The 14,736-nt window shown below is 40.3% G+C and overlaps 1 protein-coding gene across 1 annotated transcript in view; it reads right to left on the bottom strand.

The window, feature by feature from the left end:
- Positions 1–14,654, bottom strand: part of TMEM87A (transmembrane protein 87A) — a 47,150-nt gene extending 32,496 nt beyond the window's left edge. The window contains exons 1-6 of the mRNA XM_081112761.1: positions 14,435–14,654; positions 13,097–13,157; positions 9,249–9,334; positions 4,995–5,108; positions 591–644; positions 466–510 (exon numbers count right to left, since the gene is read on the bottom strand). Coding sequence (XP_080968887.1) covers positions 466–510; positions 591–644; positions 4,995–5,108; positions 9,249–9,334; positions 13,097–13,157; positions 14,435–14,575 — 501 coding nt within the window. The 5' untranslated portion in view covers positions 14,576–14,654. The remainder of the gene's footprint in view (positions 1–465; positions 511–590; positions 645–4,994; positions 5,109–9,248; positions 9,335–13,096; positions 13,158–14,434) is intronic.
- Between the last annotated feature and the right edge of the window lie 82 nt (positions 14,655–14,736).

Genomic DNA, 14,736 nt, shown 5'->3' with positions numbered 1-14,736 from the left:
TATTTGCACTTATAGAAATTCCTTCCTTGACTTATTAACATCAACAGGAATTCCTTGCTTCAATTCATATCATTTCCCACCTCCCTTTCTCATAAATACCCCTTTTTACCTCCTAATCAGAACACTATCTGGGTTTCTGCCACAATCAGTGATTCCCAGGATTGCAATTCTTCCTGGATCTCAAATATATTCTTTTGCCTGTCACCTTTGCTTTTATTTTTAAAAGCAAAGCTGAATATATGTATGGGATAGTAATTACAAAAACAATACAAAATGATTGCAGAAAATATGAAAAATACAGAAAACACAAAGAAAAAAATAAAAATCACTCATATCACCATCCAGGGACAACCATTATCAACATTTCGGTGTACAGTTTCCAGTCTTATTTCTTTTTAAATGTTAGCATACAAGATAATTCAAAATACACAAAAATAAGAAAGCTGAATTCCCTACTATACTTACGATTTTTTCTCCAGTAAAGGTAAGATTTGTTCCATTCTCCTTAGCCTTTAAACATTAAAAAAAAAGAAAATTAATTCAAAAATTTTACTTTACTCCTAGAAATATTTAACAAGGAAAACAATTACCTCCTGCTTTTCTCCTAAAAGAGGCAATCGATGCACAGAATCCCCAGAAAAGCTCTATGAGAGAAATATAAAGCAAAAATTAAAGAAATATAATAAAAGTATATTTCTAAAGCCATAAAAATGGTTAAAGCAAAACACATTAAAACAGGAAATATAATAACACTAGAGACCCGGTGCACGAATTTGTGCATGGGTTGCGTCCCTTTGAGTGGCCTGCAGGGATCAGGCCGAAACCCACAGTCGAATGCTGCCTGCAGCTCCTACCTGCCACTCCCGCTCATCCCAGCCCTACTGTGCCTGCTGCGGACTCACACCCAATCAGTCCCAATCGGGAGAAGCTCACGCTGCCACAGCAGCACTCACCAGCTATGAGCCCTGCATCTGATGCCCTCCCAAGGGAAGTGGCCTGCAGGTTCGGGCTGAAACTGGCTCTCCGACATCCCCTGAGGGGTCCCGGATTGCGAGAGGGCACAGGCCAGGCTGAGGGACCCCACCAGTGCACAATCGGGCCTGGGAGGGCTCCAGGGCATGTCTGGCCCATGTCGCTCATTCCCAATCGGCCGGATGCCAGCAGCAAGCAAATCTACCAGTCAGAGCATCTGCCCCCTGGTGGTCAGTGTACCTCATAGCGAATGGTCGACTGTCTGCCCCCTGGTGGTCAGTGCATGTCATAGCGAGCAGTTGAGCAGCCTTAGCATATCATTAGCATATTACGCTTTGATTGGTTGTTCGGTTGTTCTGTCATTCAGTCTATTTGCATATTACCCTTTTATTATATAGAACTAGAGGCCCAGTGCACAAAAATTTGTGCACTCAGCGGGGGGGGGAGGGCATCCCTCAGCCCGGCCTGTGCCCTCTTGCAGTCTGGGACCCCTCAGGGGATGACCACCTGCTGGCTTAGGCCTGCTCCCCAGGGGATTGGGCCTAAGATGGCAATCAGACATCCCTCTGGCAGCCCGGCAGCCCTCAGGGGATGTCCACTTGCCAGCGCGGAGCAGGCCTAAACTGCAGTCAGACATCCTTAGCACTGCTGAGGAGGCAGGAGAGGCTCCCACCACCACCGCTGTACTGACAGCCATCAGCCTGGCTTGTGGCTGAGCAGAGCTCCTCCCATGTGAGAGCACCCTGACCACCAGGGGGCAGCTCCTGCATTGAGCGCCTGCCCCCTGGTGGTCAGTGTGTGTCATAGTGACCAGTCATTCCCAGTCCTTCTGCTGTTAGGGTCAGTTTGCATATTACCCTTTTACTATATAGGATAGAGGCCTGGTGCACGGGTGGGGGCCAGCTGGTTTGCCCTGAAGGGTGTCCCGGATCAGGGTGGGGGTCCCACCTGGGTGCCTGGCCAGCCTGGATGAGGGGCTGATGGCTGTTTGCAGCTAGTCGCACCCCCTTCAGGTTGGGGGTCCCCACTGGGGTGCCTGGCCAGTCTGGGTGAGGGGCTGAGGGCCGTTTTCAGGCTGGCGGGTGACTGAAGCTCCCAACCTCTCCTTTTTTTCTTTCTTTTTTTTTTTATTCTGGGATTTATTTACCTTCTATGGCTGTCACTGGAGCTGAGAGCCAGCTTTAGCTCTGAGGCTCGGCTCCAGCTTGAGGCCTTGGCTGCTGAAAGCAGGTATCTGGGTTTGTTTGGCTTCTATAATTGAAACACTGTTGCAACTCCAGCTCTGAAGCCCGGCTGGCTGAAAGCAGGTTTCTGGAGCTTGTTTAGCTTCTGTAATTGCAACATTGTTTCTTACAGTGCAGCTCAGAGGCCGGCAGCGGCAGGCGGGGAACCTTGGCTTCTTCCATCACTGGAGCAAGCAAGCCTCCTGTTCGCTTCAGCTGCCTGGCTGCCGGCCGCCATCTTGGTTGGCAGTTAATTTCCATTTCACCCTGATTAGCCAATGGGAAGGGTAGCAAAGTTACGGTTAATTACCATGTTTGTCTATTATTAGATAGGATTATTATATAGGACTAGAGGCTCAGTGCATGAAATTCGTGGGGGGGTGGGGGAGCAGTCCCTCAGCCTGGCCTACACCCTCTGCAATCCAGGACCACTGGCTCCTAACCACTCGCCTGCCTGCCTGCCTGCCTGATCACCCCTAACCCCTCTGCCTACCTGCCTTATTGCCCCTAACCCCACTGCCTGCCTGCCTGATTGCCCCTAACTGCCTCTGCCTGCCAGCCTGATCGCCCCTACCTTAACCCCCTGCCGGCTTGATTGCCCCAACCTCCTCTGCCTTGGCCCCCGGCCTAAGCTGCAGTCTGGCCTCCCTCTGCAGGAGGCGACCTGGCGGATCAGGGGAAGGTGCCGCCCCCATTACCCCACTGCTGCTGCCACTGCTAGCCTGAGCATTGGCCCTTTGCAGCCGCTGCAGCTTTGTCTGGAAAAACATCCAGAAGGTCATCTGAAAGACGTCCACCCTAATTAGCATATTACCCATTTATTAGTATAGATGACATTGACAAACAAAAGATTTTCAATTAACCACAAACGCGTGAATAAAACCCTGCTGGGAATTAAAAATACTACCAAAGCAAACTGGCCACTCAATTCTGCTATAAGAATTATAGATATTTAAGAATGCCAAACCTTAAATAAAAGATATATGCCTTGGATGGAGGGATCTTATAGTTTCCCATCATTCTGCAGATAAGGAAAATGTGGCTCAAAGCTACAAAGCTTTGGATTTGAACCTAAGGTTCCTAATTCTTTGGTCCACTGCTCCTTCCACCGCCATACACTCCCTAGCTATAAAAAACCTACTCTAATTATAACATTTACCTTTCTTACCAGTTATCAGCAGGTGAGGCATTTTCCTGCCTGAGTAAATAGAGCACGTATTTCAACTGTTACATGAGACCAGTGGTTCTCAACCTGTGGGTCGCGACCCCTTTGGCGGTCGAACGACCCTTTCACAGGGGTCGCCTAAGACCATCCTGCATATCAGATATTTACATTACGATTCATAACAGTAGCAACATTACAGTTATGAAGTAGCAACGAAAATAAATTTTATGGTTGGGTCACAACATGAGGAACTGTATTTAAAGGGCCAGAAGGTTGAGAACCACTGCATTAGACTGAGGAGAGGAAACCTTACCAATAGGGGTATATGCCAACACCCTGGAAAGATTATAGCAAATCTAAAATTAAGAAACTTCGGGCAACAGTATACAATAGGTAGCTTTCCCAATGAATTCCAGCAAAGGCATTCCGAATGATTCTCCTAGCCTGGGGGAGATGGGGGGATAAATTTGGAGAACAAACAGAAAACCCCCTACTCACTATCACATTGTTCCTAGTTTTCTTTTTCTACCATTCTTCCACCACTACAAGATATGTTCTTTTTCCTCCAAGTCCATAAAATCCAAGTTATAATAAGAACTCAATCTTTACAGTTCAATTATCAATTACTTCATTTGCTTATTACTAATTATTCATTAAAGCCTTATCAATAAACTACTTCTAGTAACTAGACAGAAAACCTAGCTCTCCATGAACTTCCTTGCCTCTTCAAGGAAATTCGCTAAGTATTCTGAAGCAATATTTAAATTCAGTAAACACAAAGCAAAGGCTATAGTTACAGTAACTATTTTTAACACCTATAAGATATATAATTTTTGATTAAAAGATATATTTTTGTTTAAATATTTGTGTCTAATCCTATTTCTAAGAGAAGATAATTTTATAATATAAATCCCACTTTTATCTGTAAAATTCAACCCTTTCACTTCAGGTCTGTAGCAGTAAAATCGAAAAATGCTGACTTTTCTGGGGATATACCAATTAGCTGAGATGACAAAATAATTAAAAATTGTGGATTTCAAATGTCCACCAATGGATAAACAAGATGTGTTATATATGTACAAGGAAACATTATTCAGCCTTAAAAAGGAAAGAAATTCTGATACATTCTATATGGATAAACCTTGAAAACACTTCGTTAAGTGCAAGGAGCCAAACAAATATTGTTATAATTCTACTTCTGTAAGGTATCTAGAGTAGTCAAATTCACGGAGACAGGAAGTAGAATAGTTACCAGGAACATGTGTGTAGGTGTTATTGTTTAATGGTTATAAAGTGTCATTCAGGAAGACTAAAAAGTTCTGAAGATGACTAGTGGTTATAATTGCAAAACAATGTGAATGGTGCACTTAAAATTATTACAATGGCCAATTTTATGTTATGTATCTTTACCAATATAAAAAAAATTGGGGTTTGCTTTTTACACACAAATAAAGTACATCCTTTTTTATGATAAGAAATTATTTAAGTGACTGGCTATGCACCAATCAAAACATGCTTCTAACTTATTTCTGTCAGAAGATTGAACTGAGGAGCAGGAAATAGATATCACCAAAAATACGGGCATTACATTTTTTCATCTTTTCTATTTCCCTCCAACTACTACCAAACATTACCTGTGCCTTAAAGAGTTCACTACAGTTCTGGAACAATTTTGATGATGTTTGATATTTCCCAGACAAGCCCTTTTTTTCCCTAAGGTCTTCCAAATATTTCTCCATTTCTCCTGTCTGGAAAAATAAAAAAATACAAAGTATTTAACTTACTTTCACAAGTAAGATATTTAAAACATATAGATCACCTATTATACAAATATAGTTTGGGGTTTATTATTTTAAAAATTAACAGCACCTAAATTAACAGCAAATAAAGACTCTATATAATAGTATCCTAGACTCTAATAGTGTTAGACTCTAAAGAAAGAGTAGTTCCTCTAAAAATTCTAGTAAAACTGGGAAACAGACTCTAGGCAGCGGTTCTCAACATGTGGGTCGCGACCATTGGAAAACACATATAGCATATCAGATATTTACATTACGATTCATAACAGTAGCAAAATTACAGTTATGAAGTAGCAACAAAAATAATTTTACGGTTGGGGGTCACCACAACATGAGGAACTGTATAAAGGATCGTGGCATTAGGAAGGTTGAGAACCACTGCAGAGGGTTTTGTTACAAGAAAATATATGATTTTTACAATCTCAATAAATGCAGAAAAATCACTTGTCAAAAGTCAACATCCATTCATGATTAAAACTCTTAGCAAACTAGGAATAAAATGGAACTTCATCAACTTGATAAAGGCCATCTACCAAAAAGCTATAGCTAACATCATACGTAACAGTAAAAGACTGACTGCTTCTTCCTTAATATCAGGAACAAGACAAGGATATCCACTCTTACTACTATTACTCAAAATCACACTGGAGATTCTAGCCAGGCCAATAAGGTGAAAAAAAGAAAAGGTAAACAGAATGGAAAGGGGGAGAAAAGGGGAAGAGGGTACCATAAAGATAATACAGCTAACAAATATGGAGATAACAGAGGGATGTGAGGTAAAATGAGTACATGGGTTTCTTCAACTTTGATAGCTGTGAATCTTTTCCCCCCCGCACGCGCGCGTGTGTGTGTATACTGGTGTGTGTGTGTGTGTGTGTGTGTGTGTATATAAAAATATAAATATATATATAAATAAATAAATGTCACAATAAATTTGGTTAACATTCATCACCTCAAAAATATATGTATATGTATGTTTACAAGAGTTACTTGACTAAATTAATACCGCCAATGAAAAGATATACTTGTGCTCATAAGCTAAGATAGAGCACAAAATTGTTGTAGCCATTAATAGTCCACTGCTGATACTCTGAAAAAACTCTATTTTTGTGGCTTCACTAATCAGTTCTGTGTATTTTTCTGATATCTATATGCCTAACCTCGCCCTCTTTTTCCTAAAGTCCAATATCACATCTCTATCTGCTTGTCATTTCCATAATTTTGTCCCGTGACAACCCAAAATAATTTTTACATTCTTAACTTATACTACCTATGAAGACTGGGTCTGCTAAGCTCTTGACCAATTTTATCAGAAGCGTCAAATATATAAAGTTTTTAACTGTAAATGCATTAGTGATTAGGAGAAAAAGATCATCGAACAATATTTCAAATTATATATTTTTTATCATTATTGATTTTTTACAGAGAGGAGGAGAGAAGGATAGTTAGAAACATCGATGAGAGAGAAACATCGATCAGCTGCCTCCTGCACACCCCCTACTGGGGATGTGCCCGCAACCAAGGTACATGCCCTTGGCCGGCATCGAACCTGGGGACCTTCAGTCTGCAGGCCAGCGCTCTATCCACTGAACCAAACTGGTCAGGGCTCAAATTATATTCTGATATTATCATCTCTCTAAATTCTTCAGTGCTTTAGTCCTCCTCCTATTAATCCTATCCAATGTTGTATAACAAATGCAAAAAACAATTAACACCACAAAAAGATAATTTAAACCCTAACATTAGGCAGAGATTTAAAATGTTTATGGTTTGAAAACTGACTGAATGGTAGATATTTTTAAGACCAGTCAGATTATCTTTGAAAAGAAACCTCAAGAATAGTAGGAGAAATGTAATAAAATAAAATAAAGAAAGAATGAAAAAGGCCTAAAAAATTCAATCTGGAGCCATAAATCTTCAATGCTCAAGTACAGTGTACAATGGTAATTCTGAAAGTATGGTCCAAGGCTCCTTTCGTTTATGAGGTCTATGAGGTCAAAACTATTCCCTCCCCTCCTTCCTCCTCCTCCTCTTCTTTCTCATCATCATATGTTACTTGCTTGCCATCATTATCATGTTATTTGCCTTCTACTAATAGTGCAAAAGTAATGATGAATAAAACTGCTGCCCCTTATCAGGAACCAAGGCAATGGCACCTCCCTGTACTAGTACTCATTGTACTCTTCATAGTCACAAACTTGCTTTCTTTTATTTTTATTTTTTATATATTTTATTGATTTCAGAGAGGAAGGGCGAGGGAGAGATTGAAACATCAACGATGAGAGAGAATCATTGATTGACTGCCTCCTGCACGCCCCACACTGGGGATCGAGTCCGCAACCTGGCCACGTGCCCATGACCGGAATCTAACCCGGGACCCTTTAGTCCACAGGCCCACGCCCTATCCACTGAGCCAAAACAGCCAGGGCAAAGTTGCAGTTTTTTAAAAAAAAGCTAGTTTTATGTAAGAATGTCCTTGATGAAGCAGTAATCATTATTAAATTTATTAAATCTGAACTTTAAAAAAATTATTTATTGACTTGAGAGAGAGAGAGGAATTGGGAGAGAGAGAAGGAGGAGGAGAGAGAGAAAGAGAGAGAGAGAGGGGAAACATCGATTTGTTATTCCACCCATCCATGCATTCATTCATTGATTCTTATATGTGCTCTGACCAGGGATCGATCCACAACCTTGGTTTACTGAGACAATGTTCTAACCAACTGAGCTACCCAACCAGGGCTTAAATCTGAACCTCTGAGTACAATGCCTTTTTAATATTCTATGAGACAAAATAGGGAATGTGCAAAATACTATAAATGATTATGTCAAGATAAAGCACTTTGCAATTGTTTTAACTTACAAGCTAAACTGTCTACTTCTTTCATTTACTTGAAACAATGACTGACAAACTAGTTATTCAGACTTGGTTAGTTGGAAGATATTCTCTTGAAAATGGGCAAAGGGAAGCTGTCACTTCAAGGAAGAAAACTGACAGTATTCATTGCCAATGATAAAATTTAAATTTTCAAGTAAAAACTGAAATTTTGGGAAACTTGCTATTTGCCTCACCATAAGCTTAACAACTTCTAATACTTAAGGAGGTTCTGATGAAACTGAAGGGTGATACTTATAAAAATAATTTCAAGTTAATTGTAAAATGAGTAAATATTTGGAAAGTTTATATAATTTTACCAACCAGTATTTTCTAAATGACCAATGAATGATGTTACAAAATCAAAGATGGTGGAGTAAAAGTCCATTCAAAGTAAAAACACACCAAGTTAATTTACTATAACAGAGTAAAAAAAAAAAAGTTCACTGACATGGTTTCAGATTCCACATTACCACTAACCTTTATGAAATTCCACTTGCTACATTTGAGTATTGAATCAAAGAACAATATCCACAATTAACTGAAAACATTTAAAAAATATTATTCCGCTTTTCCAGCTACATATCTGTGTGAGCCTACAGTTTGTGCACAGACTTCAACCAAAATAACATTGAAACAGACCGAATAAAGGATACAAGATTCCAGCTGTCTTCTACTATCCCAGACATTAAATAAAGAGATTTGCAAATATACAAAATAATACCACTCTTCTGGTGTGTTTTTTTTAGTTTTTTATTAAAACTTTTTTATATTAACATTCAGTGAGTTTATTATTGCTGAATAAATATTTATTATTATGAATAAATATTTCTCTATTTTCTCAGTATTTTTGTGTTTTTTTTAAATATGGAACACTTCACCAATTTGCATGTCATCCTTCCACAGGGGCCATGCTATCTTCACTACACCGTTTTAATTTTAGTATATGTGCTGCCAAAGTGAGCATAGTTTTAATTTTTGATATAAATACAATATGAACAAAGGCGTTTTGGAGTCTACATAATATTTAAATTGTTACAGAATTCTGAGACTAGAAAGTTTGAGAACTGCTGGCAATTAACTACGTCTGCAACTTGGGAAGCATGGACTCTAGTTTGTTTTTCTCCTCCATGGCTTCATGATACTCCTTCCTCTCTTGGATTAGGACCTGATCATCTCTAAAGTCCAAGAAAAGTCTGTAATTTTATGTTCCTTACCTTGAAGTTGTAGATTTCATTGTAACAATCAGCACTTTTCAGATACCAGGTTATATTCAAAGATACATCACAAGGTTCTCCATCAACTATAAAAGAAAAATCTTTGTGAATAAAAGATAAACCCCACCACCCCATTTATTTTCTGCTAAAATGAGATGTTCATAGGCCATCTCTTCTCTGAACAGAAGGTAATGAAGTAATATATGCAAAAACAACAGGATATTCTTCATATGAAATTAAGTTACCCCAAAAAGAAAAAGCAGTTAAGCATTTTTTAAACTTTGAAACTGTATCTATTTTTATGCTTTAAAACAATGGTTCTCAACCTGTGGGTTGCGACCCTTTTGGTGGTCGAACAACCCTTTCACAGGGGTCGCCTAAAACCATCCTGCATATCAGATATTTACATTACGATTCATAACAGTAGCAACATTACAGTTATGAAATAGCAACAAAAATAATTTTATGGTTAGGTCACAACATGAGGAACTGTATTTAAAGGGCCAGAAGGTTGAGAACCACTGCTTTAAAACCTGGATTTCTGTAGGGAAAAATCTGGAAACAATAAAGCAGTTCTAAGTTAAAACCAGTCTTCTATTATCATTCAAATATTTATTGAGCAGAGCACTTAAATACAATGCTACATGGCACTGTGATAGGCCAAAGATGGAAATAGGAGGGAAAAATTAGTAAAACCCTTAAAAAGACTCCATTCTAGTTGGAGAGAGAAGGAATAACAACATTAGAGATATCACAAGGCAATATTCAAAATAGTTCCACCAAGGAGAAAATTCATGGTTTAAACCTTGAAAGATACGAAGATTGGGTAGGAAGAACTATGAATAAAAAGCAAACCTGGCGGGGGAAGGTAGAAAATAGCAAAAGCAAAAATACAAAAGTATTATTCTTTTCAAAACCCACCTTAAGAGAAACCTCAAGGAACCTTACGAAATCATAAACGCCTCATTAACTTAGTCTGGAACACAATATTCTAGTGGACCAAGGCATTGGAAGATTCGGAAGTGATTCGCTGTCTGGGGGGGAAGGAGGAGGGTCAACATTACCTTTTACTTTGCTTCTTGCTATAGAAAGGAAAATATACTAGAGATTCCAACTTTATGCAAACATGACAAATAAACATGACTGCACCTAGGAACCTATTTTGGTTCTTACAAAAGCAGCACACCTAAAGTTATAATCTTTTACTTTTTTTGTTTTAAATTGGTTTTTCAAATTAATGTTTAAATGATACACTTTTACAAGGTTCAATTAAAATCTGATGTGCTGAACAGAATTTATGGGAACGTAAAAGGATATTGCTAGCTTGCTATGAACTACTCAGAAGAACCATACAGAGGCAGGATTAATTAAATAAAAGCCGGTAAGAAGTACCCCTAACCCAATTGGTGTGGCTCAGTGGTTGAGCATCGACCATGAACCAGGACAGGGTACACGCCTGGTTGTGGGCTCTATACCCAGTAGGGGGCATGCAGGAGGCAGCTGATCTATGATTCTCTATCATCACTGATGCTTCTATCTCTCTCCCTCTCCCTTCCTCTCTCTGACATCAATAAAATAAATTAAATCAATAAAGAATAAAGTTTAAAAAAAGAGAAGTGTCCCTAAAGAGGAGATTTGCAAGAAAACTTTGCTATAAAAATACTACTATTTATGTTAGAACTTTGATGGGATGGCTTTAAGAGATCATGAAAATGGTCCTGCCAGTTTCATGGAAAGTTATATAACACACCCACAAAAGTATAAGATCAGAGACATGGTAAATATGAGAAAGCACAGAAGTGAAAGGTAATGTAAATTTTAAGGAGCTGCAAATCCTCCAAAAACAATGAAATGTATGTAGCTTCAAAATATGTAGCTTGTGTAACTTGGCAAAACACCACTAGATAAAAAAACAGGTGAGAAAAGACTGTACATAATAAAAGTAAAGAATAGCATACAGGCTGTAAAGACAGAAAAAGTCCTTTCCTTTTCTTTGCTCTGGCCTTCCACAATTTGAGAAGCACCTGGTAATTAAACCACAAGATTATTGGCTCCTCTGATTCAAACAGCCCTTCTGTTCAAACTACAGGACAAGATAAGCTACTCCCAAGGCTACATCCTTGCATCCCCCTCCTCCTCCCTGCTATTTTATCAACACAGGAATAATTCATACCAAAGTAGTCTCTAGTTAGTAGAAAAGTTCCTTTCCCTACTCCCCTTCAAACAAGCCTTTTGAACTCTTCATTGACTTTTGTTCTAAGCATGTTTTACAGGTATGGGAAAAATACTGATAAGACACCTCCTTAGGACATCTGCGGGACTGTCTCCTGGAAAGCAAAGTAACTTTTCAAGACAGCCCGCCCTGGTATCTGCTCAACTTCAACAGAAGCCTCCCTCCCTTCCTTGCAATAGCCACTGCTTAAAAGAGCAAGCAACCTTTGGTTCCCAGCCTTGTACTGACTAGCAATACTTGGCCCTTTGCTCCTTTGAAGTAAAAAAATTTTCCTCTCTGCATCTCTTCTTCTAATTGCGAACTCTTTCACAGCCTCAGTCACTAGCCAAACTGCAACACAGCCTGTCAGACAAAAGATAAAACACTGCTACCCCTAAAAGCTACTCTAATCTAGTAAACCAACCTCATAAGAAAGAACAGTGTGTCAGAGTAGATCTGATTTAAATCAAATTTAAGTCATTTATCAGGAGATTATATAGTCCTCCTTCAACCCCAGTAAACTCAACTAGAGAAAGATCCTTTTCTATCTGCTGTCTCAAACAGTGCCTGGCACATAGTAAGTTTTTAATAACTACTTACTAAATTATTAAAAGGATAAAATCATCAAACCAAGTTTGCACTTCATGGAGAGAGCTATGCACAGAAATATACGTGGATGACTTAGATTTTTATCCTTGATCTTGAAATAGAGCTGCCTATGTTCTCTGAAATAAAGCCAGTTTCAGAAATAAAAGGAAGCTTTTCTTTAATGCACAATGGGATATTTTGGATTCAGTGGATTTTAAACTGGACAGACTGGTTTTGTTCTACATAACCCCTATTTCCTAATAAAGAATATCTTTGAGTTTCCTCTTGCAAAGATCCAAGTGGTAAAATACTCCTTTTGCAAACAAAAGATACACTATGCATATTCTTTCACAGCCAGTGATCTGACAAACCTACGTCATATGTTCAGTAAACATCCATCAGGCACACAAAAGCAAAATCGGTACTGTCTCTATAACTCAGAACAGATTAAAACACCATGCAGGCAATCAACAAACACAATTTGTCTAACTATACAGCTGACCCTTGAACAACATGGTCTGAACTGCATGGGTCCACTTATACATGCCTTTCCCCCCCCCCCCAATAAATACCCGTATTGCTTTCATCAGCAGTTAGGAGCCCAGGGATGCAGAGGGCTGACTTGTATGCATTGATTTATGCCATTTTATATAGGAGACTTGAGAATCCTTTGATTTTAGTATCTGTGGGGGTCCTGGAACCAATCTATCCCCCACAGATACAGAAGAACAACTTAAGTTTTGGGGGAGTCAAAAGTTATACATGGATTTTTTACTGTGTGGGGAATCGGAGCCCTTGACCCCCTCATTTTTCAAGGGCCAACTGTATACAGGAAACACCAGGAAAACGAGAAAAGGAAGTTCACACAAGTAAATATTCTGAAGATTATTCAGTGAAAGGACCTTAGTTATAACACATATGTTAAAGCCTAGACAGTGGATTATGAAATTTCAGAACTTATGTTGAGAATAAGTCAACAGAGGTAATTTAAAAGTTTAAAGATCACTCAAAAACTCAAACAAAAACTTCATGAAATGCAAAAACTCACATTTCAGGAAGATAGTGGTATTTTTGAAGAGGATCTTTCCAAAACTAAAATAATTTTTTCCCTGCAAAGATAAAGGAGAAAGGTAATTAGCATGAGAACAATTCCCAAAGCAGAAACTAAATAGTATAAAAACCTAAATTTATCAAATGTTCAAGCTCATTTTCTTAACAAACAACAACAAAAAAAAGGCAACTATAGCCTCCCTTATAGTAAAATTCCACGATATCCAAACTGCAGGATTTTGAAATTTGGTACAGACACGACCCTCCCCGATGCCCCGCTCCTCAGGCTATGAGGCAGGTACTCTAGAAGGAAGGCTGCAAGAAATCCCAAACTAAATCGTCACAGGAGGTACTCCGTCTTCAGCTCATCCCCTTTACCCACTCATCACTGGCCAAAATAACCAATCATTTAAAAAAAAAAACTATTCTATGAGAAGATAGCCAGATGTAACACATTTTAGTAACAAGTAAACACCTAAAATTGAGAACCTAAAGTTCACCAAATGAACAAAAGCTATCGTGCTTGCCACATAAAAGTTCAAGTAGGTTTGGGGCATTTCAGCCCGTGAGCGGAGCAGAATGCAACAAAAAGGCCGCGGTGGTTTCCGCCAGTGCTCACACTTTTCCCCATGTCCTGCCCGCATCTGATTGCTACCTGCTCACAGGACGAATGGCTCTCATTCCAATGGAGTTTAAAAAGGGGGAAGGGGACAGACAGAAAAGGTAAACCTACCGAGCTAATAATGGTCCACAAGCAAGACCAGCCTTACCATATCAAATTTTAGAATGCTGTCTTCCACTTTAGCCGTTCTAGGATTAGAATACATTTTGCTAATGCCTAGGGTTCCTAATCACACGGCAACACTTAGAATAATCATTCTAAGGTTCCAACGAAATCATCCAACTTCGTGCGTAGAGTTATCCAACAACAAAAACGTGCAGAGGGGAGGAAAGAAAGACGCCTGTTTACCTTTCCCTCTTCCCCAACCCGGGGTCCCTGAATTCTGGAAAACTTCACCTGGAAGAGAAACCACTCTAGCCCTGTACATCGCGGGTACCTGTCTCAGGCCAGGTACCCAAAGTTCTCTGACTTGGCTACGAAACCGCTCCCCGCTCCTCCCCGCTCCCGGCGTGGCCCCGACACTCCCGCTCACCCACCCACAGAAACTCGCGGCTTTCCGCAGCTGGGAGGTGGGTCCCAGCGAAGCAACCGCAAGGACACTCCCGGCGATCCCACCCCTTTGGAAGCGGACTTTCGCAGAGCCTTCATGGACCCCTTGGGCCGCCGTAGCCCCACCCCTCGCTCCTTGGGGTTCCTTGGCTTCGGAACACTCACCGACGGTACTGGAATGTGCCACTTGGACCGGTCGGCAGCAGCGACGGGTACCGGCCCTGCGCCCAAAAACGACCATGGGGACGGTTGAGCCCCCAGAAGAAGAATGACAGGCAGCACCTGAAGCCACGCAGCCGCCGCCATCTTCACAGCCTTGGAGTGTCTACCGACAGCATTTCACCTCCTTCCGGCTCGTCCCGCCCTCTTCCGGCTCTGCTTGGGGAGGGGGGAGGGGACGGGCCGGATCATCCGGGTCCTCGCGCCCTCGCGAGGTTCGTTAATTTGGCGACGCAGCGGGCCCTCCC

The sequence above is a fragment of the Myotis nattereri genome, assembly GCF_964212035.1.
Source record: "Myotis nattereri genome assembly, chromosome: 1".
NCBI lineage: Eukaryota > Metazoa > Chordata > Mammalia > Chiroptera > Vespertilionidae > Myotis > Myotis nattereri.
Note: the sequence above shows the minus strand (reverse complement) of the source record. Positions and strands in the feature narration are given on the sequence as shown.